We start from the raw sequence: 12,084 nt of genomic DNA on the forward strand, positions 1-12,084 counted from the left end.
GGGATTAGGAATGTGAATTCCCATTCTGCCTCTGTCATCATCTTTGGTCTGTGATTTTGAGCACATCCCTTATGCTTGTGCCTTTCTTTATAAAGAGGATTAGACTAAAAATATTACAGGGCCTTTCAGAATGATATTTTTATAATATAAATGGTTATTGATTTGTTAGCTTGGTAATGGGTAAATAGCATCATTTGTGACTGAAGGAGTTAAGTTTTCAACTTGTTTTGTTTAAAATCAACTCTCATGGGGTATCTGGGGTGGCTCAGTCAGTTAAGCATCTGACTCTTGATTTCAGCTCAGGTCCTGGAATCAAGCCCCAAGTCATCTTTTTTTTTTTTTTTTTAAAGATTTTATTTATTTATTTGACGGAGAGAGAGATCACAAGCAGACAGAGAGGCAGGCAGAGAGAGAGGGAGAAGCAGGCTCCCCGCTGAGCAGAGAGCCCGATGCGGGGCTCAATCCCAGGACCCTGAGATCATGGCCTGAGTTGAAGGCAGAGGCTTAACCCACTGAGCCACTCAGGCGCCCCCACACGTCATCTTTTTAAAAAAAATCAGCTTTAGGGGAATCTGGGTGGCTCAGTGGGTTAAGCCTCTGCCTTCGGCTCTGGTCATGGTCTCAGGGCCCTGGGATAGAGACCCTCATTGGGCTCTCTGCTCATCAGGGAACCTACTTCCCTCTCTCTGCCTGCCTCTCTGCCTACTTGTGATCTCTCTCTCTGTGTCAAAAAAATAAATAAAATCTTTTAAAAATATATAAAAATAAAAATCAGCTTTCATCAGGAACTATAGATTTCAGCCAGGCTGAGCTTGCTTGGCCAGAGTTTTTTTAAATTTCCAAAGTGAGAGGGATGACTGGGTGGCTTAGCCAGTTAACTATCTGACTTTGGCTCAAGTCATGATCTTAGGGTCCTGGGATCAAGCCCACCCCTCGGGCTAACTGGAGTCTTTTGTCCCTCTGCCCGTTCCCCTGCTCATGCTCTTTGTTTCTCTCTCTCAAATAAATAAAATATTAAAATAATTACCAGAGTTAGTATACCTTTGCTTCTCTGGGGTTTCTTTTGTTGTGGTTGTTTTTGCTTCTTTAGGTATTTTACATTTTATTTCTGCAGAGGAACTAGGGTTCAGTGTTGCTATGGTTGGTTCTATACATCTGTTGATTCACTCAAAAATAATTTTTTTCTAATGCAGTCTGTTTTGCTTTTAGTACTGCAACATTAACTAGTAGTTTAGAATGTTTCTTGGTCCAGGACCTGTTAATGAGTAGGAGTCCCAACTTAGTGCAGTATAAAAACAAATTCACTGTTAGAGCTTCATCTTGATGCTTCCTTTTACTAGAGAAAATCTCTCAGAAAGAAGCTAGTTCAGGTGAAGAAGCTTGATTATCTAGACTTGTTTTCTTCTATGGTATTTTTTCCTTAAACTTCTAATTATAAAAATTTTCAGACAAAGTAGAAGGAACAGTATAAGGAACCTCCATGTGCCCATCATCTAGACTCAGCAGCAACATTTTGCCAAACTTGTTGCATTTCTTCATCTTCATTTCCCAACTTCCACCCTGTGGAATGTTATAAAGCAAACCCAGTCTTCATCTGATTGCAGCATAAGGGCTTCAGAATGTTATTTCTACAGATAAGGACTGTTTTTTGAGGGGGAAAGGGGAGTAGGGACTTGTGACATAACACAATAGCATCATCACATCTACAGAATTAATAGTGGTTATTTAATTTCTTCTCTTGAGGCTCTTGTCTCAGAAATCTTTTAAACTACTATTTTTCTTATCTATTTAATCTATTTGTTTGTTTATATGGAATGCTTCTTGAATTTGCATGGCATGCTTGCGCAGGGGCCATGCTAATCTCTGTAACCTTCCATTAGTAGTATATGTGCTGCCAAAGTGAGCACTACTTAATTTTCTAATAAGCATGCAGTCAAGTTTCATACGTTATATTTGGTGGCTATGTCTCTTAAGTACTTCATTTAATTGGTTCCCATACCCTGTAGTAATGTTTTAAGGGTTTGATGAGCTCCATTTGTAAGCTTTTAAGGTGTTGTACAAATAAAAATTTTGTCAGTGTAGAGAAATACCCTTTTTAAAAAGGTATCTGTTCATTTTAGGTTTGTAATCAGTATTAAGGAGAACTAGGAGAATGTGGAGATCCCTGAGTGATGGCAAGAAATGCAGAAAAAATTTGTGAGCTCCTCCAGGTCAGGAACATAAAACTCTCTGTCCATAATGCATATGCATTGCTTCTTGACATGTAACAGATGATCAGTAGTTTTTGAATAATTGAATGAGGAGGGGGAGCAGAAATAATTCAACATTGAACTGGTACTGAGGTGTTAAAATTGAGCCAATGAGGAGAAGCCAAGCTGTCAGCCTCCATACATACCCCGACCTTGGGTAGTGTGCTCTCTTCTCTTCTGTAGCACATGCTACATTTCATGGTGTGGACTGATCATGTAGGCATTTTAATAATCCTTTGGAGTTTTGGCTTAGATGGGAGAGGCAGGTCCCTGAGAGTTTTCACTGGGTAAAGTAAATTTTAACATTGAACTCTGCCCTATACTCTGTTTTTCCACCCCAAAAGGAGAATGATATATATGGATCATGGATATGGATTATAATATATCCTGATCAGAGAATTTTTTTGCAAAGATGCTAGAAAACCAACTTGCTGCTGAACAATATTCTGGTCTTTTCTTTTTCTTTCTTTCTTTTTTTAAAGATTATTTATTTGAGGCATTAGGGAGGGGGGAGGGGCAGACAGAGAGGGAGAAGCAGGCTCCCCGCTGAACAGAGAGCCCAAGCCACCCTGGGCTCAGTCCCAGGATCCTGGGGTCATGACGTGAGCCCAAGGCAGAGGCTTAACCCACTGAGCCAACCAGTCAGCCCCAACAGTATTCTGGTCTTATGCATAGGGAGGAATCTCATTTCCCTTGAACATTGGCTGGCTGGCATGACCAAGCCCAGTGTGCCCATGCTGAGTTGGTCTTCTAGTCTTTTCTTTCTCTCTTCTCCCCCCACCCCCAACTTCTTCTCTGCCTTCTGTTCTTCCTCCTCCTTCTGTACTAATAGGAGAGAAAGGTTGATTATGAGGTGAATAGGTACAATGTTATTGACTCTTCAGTCTCATGGACTTCTCCAGTAGAGAGTTTCTCATTAGCAGAGACTTGGACCAAGTGGTCCAGCCTTAGCAGATGGTATCTTGTTCCTTAAAATGTCACTCTGTTCTTCATTGGGTTTCTGGACCACCTGGGTGTTAACAGCAACATTGGTAAAACTATAGGTATTTTTTCTCTTCCCTTCCATTCTTCTGTGATAGGTTAGAGGTCTGATTTGTGCCCCAGGAGTAAAACTTCAGGCAAGGAAGAGAGTAATAAGTTTTAGGTCTTTGTTCTCCTCCTCCTCCTGTGTTACTTGTTCTGATTATCATTATATTTTTTTAAATATTTTATTTAGAGAGGAAGAGTTGTGAGCAGGGGAAGGGTCAGAGGGAGACCAAATCTCAGGCAGACTCTGTGCTGAGCAGGGAGCCCTATGCAGGGCTGTCACAACCCTGAGATCATGATCTGAGCAGACATCAAGAGTCGGAGGCTTATGGGACACATGGGTGGCTCATTCCGTTAAGTGTCTGCCTTTGGCTCAGGTCATGATCCCAGGATCCTGGGATTGAGTCCCACATCGGGCTCCCTGCTCAGTGGGAAACCTGCTTCTCTCTCTGCCTGTTCTTCCTGTCACTTGCCTTGCTTCCCTTCCACCGAGTGAGGTCCACCCTGGTTCTGGGTACTTGCAAGAACGTAGCAGCTCTAGAGCTACCTGTTGTGGGATAAAACTAGGAAAGGTAGCAAGGTAGAGCTTTTCAGGGAAGTATAGGACTTTCTTACTAACGCTTGTGCTTTGAAATCATTTAACTGCCTTTTTTACCCTCCATTGATTAACTTTGTCTACTTACGTACAGAGGAGGTTATTTTCTAGATAAGAATGTCAAAGAGATTGGGATGTTGGCCCTTCTTGGTTCTTCCAGATCCTTCCAGACTTTTTCCTCAGTGGTAAAAAAGGAAGGGCTAGGTCAAGCACTGATTAAGGAGTCCAGAATCAGTGTTTGTTTCTCAACTGAAAGTACACTGATTTTCTCATTGAGAATCAGTGATTCTGTAGTTTGCATGTGTGCAGTTGCAGGAGGGTGTGGTGGAGGGGTTTGGGAGGAGCCAAGTAATTTGAGATGCTAATTAAAATTCCTTGAAAGTCTAGGTAATTGAGCATTAAACCTTGCTGTGAGCCCAATTTTGCTTTTGCTTTAGAAATCACACAGAAAGAATACATTTGTATAGGACCTTATGGTTCATTTGATTTAGCTTATCTCATCTAATCTTTACATAAGTGGTTTTTTGTTTTTGTTTTAGTTTTTGTTTTTTTGTTTGTTTTTTTAGATTTTGTTTATTGAGAGAAAGAGAGTGAGAGAGCACAAGTGGAGGGGAACAGAGGGAGAGGGAGAAACAGACCTCCATCTCAGGATGCTGGGATCATGACCAGAGCTGAAGACAGATGCTTAATAGACTGAGCTACTCAGGCATCCACAAGATTTTTTTTTTTACATGATGCCATGTGGGGCTTGAACTGACAAGCTTGAGATCAAGACTTGAACTGAGATAAAGAGTTTGATGCTCAACTGACTGAGCTATCCAGGAGCCGCTACATAAAGCCATTTTTTAAGATTTTATTTATTTGACAGAGGAGAGAGAGAGAGGAGCCCAAGCAGGCAGAGCAGCAGGCAGAGAGAGAATTGGCTCCCTGCTGAGCAGAGAGCCCAATGTGGCTCAGGACTAAGGACTCTGGGATCCCAGAACTCTGGGATCATGACCTGAGCCGAAGGCAGACACTTAGTGACTGAGCCACTCAGGTACCCCAAGCCTTCTTTTTTTTTTTTTTCTTTTTTTCTTTTCATGCCTTTTCTTTTCTTTTTCAATTTTATTTATTTATTTTTATTTGTTATTTATTATTATTATTTTTTAAGATTTTATTTTCTTATTTGACAGAGATCACCAGTAGGCAGAGAGGCAGGTAGAGAGAGAGGGGGAAGCAGGCTCCCCGCTGAGCAGAGAGCCCGATGCGGGGCTCGATCCCAGGACCCTGAGATCATGACCTGAGCCGAAGACAAAGGCTTAACCCACTGAGCCACCCAGGCGCCCCTATTTATTTATTTATTTTCAAGGATTTTATTTATCCATTTGACAGAGATCACAAGTAGGCAGAGAAGCAGGCAGAGAGGAGAAAGCAGGCTCCCTGCTGAGCAGAGATTCCCAACCCGGGCTCCATCCTAGGACCCTGGGATCATGGCCTGAATTGAAGGCAGAGGCTTTAAGCCACTGAGCCCACCCAGGCACCCCACTGAGCCATCCAGGTGCCCCATCTTTTCTTTTTTTAAAAGATTTTACTTATTTACTTATTTATTTGAGAGAGAGCACACGAGCAAGGAGGAGAAGTTGGAGGGAGAAGGAGAAGCAGACTTCCTAATGAGTAGGGAACCCGACTCAGGACTCCATTCCAGGACACTTAGTGACTGAGCCACCCAGGCACCCCCATAAGGTTTCTAATACAGGTTCATTGTTTTAGTTAAGCATAGAGAACAATTTGTCTGATCTAATAGGGATTTGAACCCAAGTCTTCTGATTTTTAAATAGCTCAGCATGTTGACTCCTGGCTAAAAGCTTATAAGATATAAAAGGTTAGACCTTGGGGTGCCTGGGTAGCTTAGTCAGTTAAGTATCTGCCTTCAGCTGAAGTCATCATCTCAGGGTCCTGGGATCAAGCCCAGCTTCAGGCTCTCTGCTCAGCCCGAAGCCTGCTTCCCCCCTCTCCCTCTGCCTGCCTCTCTGCCTACTTGTGCTCTCTCTCTCTATCAAATAAATAAATAAAATCTTAAAAATAAAAAGGTTGGGCCTTTTCTTCTTTGTTGATGGACATCTTAAATTTTATAGTAAGTCAGTAGCAGTTTTATTCATAAGTCAGAGTTATCCTTATTGTTCCTTGGAAGCTTTAGCTTGGGGTTCCAATACTAATTTATTTTGTCTTTTACCCAGCTGAAATTGATGTGATTAAAGATGAAGCATCTATAAAGGGTGTAGGTAATTGGGCTTTTCTGGTTTTCCAGTTTTCTGGGTCATTTTATGTAGCAGATCTTCCTAACAGTTAGATGACATTTCCATTACCTCCTATTTCGGGAAGAAGAATGAAAACCATCTGTTCCCCATTTTTTGCCACCCTGACTCACTATGGGGAAGGAAGTTTTGCTGCTCTGCTTACTGGTAACAGAAGTATGTGGTCTGTGGCCTCTGTACGACTAAGGTCTATTATCATAACCTTTCCTCTGAGCCCAGCTATATTCTGAAATTCTCACGGCCCTTGATTATTTGCCTTAAACAATGATAATTAGAGCTTCACCTTGTTGCCCTTAATCCCATGTGTTGCTGCCTCATTAGTCCTTAAACATACACTGGAACCTGGGATCGTCCTGCTCAGGTGTTATTGCAGATCCATCCCATTAGGCTCCTCTTTTTAATTTTCTTTAATATGGCTAATCATTATTCCCTTTGAATTTGTTAGAATTAGATTGTAGGTCTGTATCAGTAGTCTTTGTATATGAAGGGCAATATTTTCCAGTATAAATGGGGGTGGCTTGGAGGGTAGGGGGAACGACACAACAGTCTGTCTTCCTGAGTGGTCATGTGTCTCCAGTGTGATCATCGATGAAGGTTATGGGGATGACAAACCCTTAAAAACTGATTTAACCTTTCAGAGTAGATTTTCTGTAGATAGGTTCTTTTAGTCATTTTGTAAACATGTTCTTAAAATCTTTCCTAAATTTAAATGGATAAAAGTAATAATACTTACGAGATTGAACTACACAATTATCTTACACATCTGCACTGATTAAATATTTGGTAAGTAAAACTCACTTTAGTAAGTAAATGCTAACAAATTCCTATTGAGTTGCAGCAGAAATCAAAATGAGGTAGGGATGCAGAATCATTATTTCAACATTGTGTTTTCTTATCCTTAACTGCCTTATCTTTATAGATCAACTCTTTACCTTTCTCTGAAATAATAAGTAGAGGAGTAAAGCACCACAGATATACTCTAGAAGTTCTTACCCTTTTAGCTCTACGGGAAGAATTATTAATCAAGCCCTAGACTCTCCAGTGAGTCTTATGTATCTCTTATGCCCTTTCTCTTTCAGCCATGGTATCAGATGAGACGCTTTTATCCTGATGGTGTTAAGTGTATCAAGAACAGATATATTTCCTGGAGAACTGACTAAGAAAAGGGACTAGAACAAGAATGGAGTATGCATAAGGGCTCTATGAGTATGGAAGAAAAGGAAGGGATATTTAAAATCCCTATCCAAAAGGATTTAGTATCACAGAGCAAGAGGCAGGAGCTCATTGTCAGGTTTAGTTGGACTCAAACCCCAATTGTTTCAGTGTGCTTAATAGAAATTATGGGCCCTAGTGTGTGTGTGTACACTTCTGATTGTGGTTTTGTTTATTCTTTTGACAGCATCAGGAATCAAGAGATCCGTGCCGTCTGAGGTGAGTTTGATACTGATAACATATTTCTGAAACTTTAATTCTGGAATAGAAGGATACCTGTTTATGACATCTTTATTTTCTACCTACTTGAATCTTGGAAGCTAGATAGGATTTTTACATCTCTTTGGTAAACTAGAGATTAAACAGCTACTTTTGTTGTAGTTTATTATAGATATTAATAATAGCTCGCATTGATTGAGCATTTTTTTAATGTATCAAAGGTAGTGTACCGAAGAGTTAAATAATTTATCTAAGCGTCCTTTATTCTTATTTAATCTGGTAAACACTCCTGTGAGCTAAGTACCATTGCTATCCATGTTTTATAGATAAGTAGAGTGAGGATTAGAGGTTCTACAATTGGCCCAAGGTCACACAATTAATAAGTCTGGGATTAAAACCCCCATAGTTCGTCACTAAAGCCTACTCTTTGGTTTTGCTGTTACTGCTTCCTGGTTGCATAGCTTCAGTGAATTTGAAGAACTTCTTTTAACCATACAGATGCTGTTAATTTCCTGAGTTTTTCTTTTCTGTGCAGAATATCTTCCATTTACTTAACTTTCTTCCTATTCAGTATTCCCCAAACCTCTTATTTCTTCCCTCTCTCCTGGGTTTTGTGACTGGATTTAAGAGTGCAGACCCCCTTTGGCCTGAGATTTTAGGTTTTTCTCTTAGAACCTCTTCCAAGATCTTTGAGATGATATACTGATGGTTTTCTGATAGTAAGGGCCTTAGAAAGAAGAGTAGACTTGAATATCAGGCCCTAAGATCATGACACCCTATTTACACTGGCTTTTTTGCCTCTGGCTTATTAACTTAATGAGTACTAACATCAGGAAGAATACCTTTGCGTCTTTTGTGTTTCATCTTGATGTGGGAAATAGCCTTCTAAATTCTGCTCTACTGGTATTACTCCTTCCTTATTTTAGGGTCTATCCTGTGGGTGGAAAACAAAGCCATATCATGTTCCCAGGAGTCTCTTCAAGGCAGGCACTGAGGGCTCCTATCTCAGAGGAGTTATCTTATTGCCTCAGCTTTTTAATTCCTAAGCTTGCAGTACTTGCATTTGCGAGTGGCTAGATCATTTTTACTGGTGAATGCACTTTGAGCAGGTAGTATTCATGTCAGATTGAAAGTTACAGGGGTAGAGGTTTCTGAAAGAAAGCTGGTGAAAAAAGATGGAGGTCTGTGGAACTACGTTTAACCTGCCTTTTGTTCTAAGGTTTGTTCTTTTTCCTGGAGCAGCTGTTTCATAGTTCTCTTGTCTCTACTTTTCCTTAATGTCACTCATTTTTTTATGTCCCCCCCCTTTTTTTTTCTTGAGGATCAAAAGTGAAATATGTGTCCCTTGGAATTTTCTGTGTTCTTTTAGCCAGTTAATTCATTTGGAAACAATACTAAAACTGTGTGGGTCTTGTGAAGATTTTACAAAATATTTGTAACGTAGAATGGGTGGGTTGAGTGTTCAGTTTGTTTTAATGTATCACAGTAGCTATATGGTGTATTAAATGGGGATCATATGCTAATTTTGATTCTTCTTTTTCCAGGTTCCTTATGCCTCTGGCATGCCCATCAAGAAAATAGGCCACCGAGGTGTTGATTCCTCAGGAGAGACAACGTATAAAAAGGTGTGTCTGGGTGGAACACTCATTTTAGTCCAGGAAGGGATAGTTCTGTCCCGTTGGTTTTATTCTCCACATTTTGTCTCATTTCTTGATATCCTAAACCTTTGCACAAGAGCTATCATACAACTTGGACTTTAGAGTTTGCTTTCAGTTCTGGACCACTTTGGGAGGTGCTCAGGCTTCCCAAGGACAGTGTTCAACCTTTCCCTTGAGTGTTTATACCTTGTTTGATATAGTGTATGTAGATATCTTGGAGTTCCTGGAGTTCTGGCCCATGTAAATTTTTCTTGTGGGTGTTCTGTCTTTATTGCATTGTCAGGTACCTGACCAGCTCTGGGAATGGGCTTGAGGCCCTTGTCAATCCAGCAGTTACTTATTGAGCTCTACTTATGTGCTGAACATTGAGACAAAAAGATGAGTTTCTAGGCTAATTCAAAATCTAGTTATATATATATGTATGTGTATGTGTGTGTATATATGTCTAAAATTTGGGGGGCAGAGGGTAATCTCTAACAGGGCACCTGGCTGGCTTAGTCAGTAGAGCATGCAGTTCTTAATCTCAAGGTCATGAATTTGAGCCCCACATTGGGCATGGAGCCTACCTAAAGTAAATTAATTTCTGACCCTGACATGGGGCTCAAACTCATGACTCTGAGATCCAAGAGTCACATGCTTTTTACTGACTGAGCCAGGCAGGTACCACTCTAGTTAACATTTTAGTACCTAGTGAAGACTAAGTAGAAATACAAGTAATTTAATACTTGGTAAGAGTCGGGGATAAGGGAAATCATTTAGAACAAAACTGTCCAGTAGAACTTTCTACGGTGATTGAAATGTGCTATAATCTGTGTCCTCCAGTAGTAGCCACTAGTCATACTTGAATGTGGCTGGTAAGACTGAAAAGGCAGATTTTCAGTTTTTATTTTAATGAACTTAAGTAGCTGTCTCTGGCCAGTGGCAAGTGTTTGGATCTAGATGATTTGATATTTTTCCATGGGATTGTAAGAGTGAGGTTCTTGAATTCATTGCTTTTGACTGTAGTGTGATCATTTTAAATATAAACACTTCTTTCAGAAATAATTAGAGTCTTTCAGGCTTTCTCTTCAATTAGGAACTTTTTTTGCCAGCCTGTCATCCTTGGGACATGAGTCAGGCTCTGCCTTAAAGGACTGAAGCTTCTGTAGCCAGGTAGTCCATCGGAATATCAGTCTGTATTTTAGTTACAGTCTATATTTCATGAATAAAATGTTTGGAGAGCCCCAGACATTCTACACACAGGAATCTTTGAAGTGAGATTTAAAATTTTTCTCTCAGTACAACATATCTTCCAAATGTTGATGTGGCTTGTGGCTTCCAGCTATAAATTTGGAGAAGCAGGAACACCTTGCCTAGCTCAGGCTGACTCAGTCCTGCCTTTGCTGCTGTGTATTTTCATATCCTTGCAACCTTTAGCACCTTAACTGCCATGTAAAGCAAGAGGATGGAGGAATTGGACTGCCACCTCTTAGTCTGAAGTACCAGAAGTGCTATTTGCTTTTGAGTGCTTCTTCTGGCTCTTCTCTCCTGAGTTTTTATTGTTCTGATCAGATTTAATACTAGAAACTTCCCTATTTTCTCTTCTGTTTCTCAGACAACCTCATCTGCCTTGAAAGGTGCCATCCAGTTAGGCATTACTCACACTGTGGGAAGCCTGAGTACCAAACCAGAGCGTGATGTCCTCATGCAAGACTTCTATGTTGTGGAGAGTATCTTCTTCCCCAGGTACAAAGGTTAATGTTCAGGGGAATGTCCTGGGAAGTGTGGCTTTTTCATATCAGCCTCAGGCCAGTTTTTGGGGTTCAGGTCTAATTTAGGCATGTGCCCAATGTCCAGTCCTTAACTTGATCTTGGGGTGATATAGGAATAGAGATTTTAGAGAGCAGATGGTGTCCTTTGAATGCTTCCATAAGCCTCCGGCCTGTGGAGTGAGCCCTAAAAAGCAATTCAGTGCACTGGGTAGGGGCAGTCTGACTCCCTGTGCCATGTCTTAATCCCCATGTTGTGGCTTTGTCCCACTAAGTAATGACTCATCTAATCCCTCTCTTTCTCTCAAAAGGGGTATATTGGCCTGCTTCTGGGTTACTCTGAGTGTCTGCCCAGGGTGGACTTCCCGGGTGACAGGGACTGGTAAATTACAGCTTTTTCTTTTTTAACCCTACAGTGAAGGGAGCAACTTGACCCCTGCTCATCACTACAATGACTTTCGGTTCAAGACCTATGCACCTGTTGCCTTCCGTTACTTTCGGGAGTTATTTGGTATCCGGCCTGATGATTACTTGGTAAGCCCTCGTTCCCAGGACTCCATGACTCCAGTATCAGAGGCCTCCTCCTAAAGGAAGACCCTTTCTCCAGTCTTGCTCTAATATACCTTTAGAACAGAATTGCATCTGTACTTAATTTCTGGTCGGACAGGCCCTGGTATTTCTGAACTTACTTTCTTCTTCCTGGGCCCCAGTACTCTCTTTGCAGTGAGCCGCTGATTGAACTCTGCAACTCTGGGGCTAGTGGTTCCCTCTTCTATGTGTCCAGCGATGATGAATTCATTATTAAAACGGTTCAGCATAAAGAAGCGGAGTTTCTGCAGAAGCTGCTTCCAGGATACTACATGGTGAGAGAAGAGGAGCACTGGCCACCTCTGCTGCCCATTCCACTCCTAGACAAGGCTGGGGGGCTCTCTTGGGACACCTGCGTGGCTCAGTCAGTTAAGCATCTGCCTTATGCTCAGGTCATGGTCCAAAGGTCCTGGGATCAAGCCCTGTGTAAGGTTTCCTGCTCAGCGAGGAGCCTGCTTCTCCCTCTCCCTGCCCCCTGCTTGTGCTCTCTCTCAA

At 41.3% G+C, this 12,084-nt stretch overlaps 1 protein-coding gene and 1 non-coding gene across 6 annotated transcripts in view; one reads left to right on the forward strand and one right to left on the reverse strand.

Annotated features, from left to right (window-relative positions):
- Positions 1–12,084, forward strand: part of PIP5K1A (phosphatidylinositol-4-phosphate 5-kinase type 1 alpha) — a 38,755-nt gene that overhangs the window by 12,718 nt on the left and 13,953 nt on the right. For all 5 annotated transcript variants that reach the window (XM_032360695.1, XM_032360694.1, XM_032360697.1 and 2 more), the window contains exons 3-7: positions 7,564–7,595; positions 9,140–9,220; positions 10,848–10,978; positions 11,418–11,535; positions 11,712–11,864. In XM_032360695.1, coding sequence (XP_032216586.1) covers positions 7,564–7,595; positions 9,140–9,220; positions 10,848–10,978; positions 11,418–11,535; positions 11,712–11,864 — 515 coding nt within the window. The remainder of the gene's footprint in view (positions 1–7,563; positions 7,596–9,139; positions 9,221–10,847; positions 10,979–11,417; positions 11,536–11,711; positions 11,865–12,084) is intronic.
- Positions 1,804–1,907, reverse strand: LOC116568352. The gene has a single exon (XR_004276570.1). It is a non-coding gene; the product is annotated as a U6 spliceosomal RNA (small nuclear RNA).

This window comes from Mustela erminea, chromosome 10 (assembly GCF_009829155.1).
Source record: "Mustela erminea isolate mMusErm1 chromosome 10, mMusErm1.Pri, whole genome shotgun sequence".
Taxonomy (NCBI): domain Eukaryota; kingdom Metazoa; phylum Chordata; class Mammalia; order Carnivora; family Mustelidae; genus Mustela; species Mustela erminea.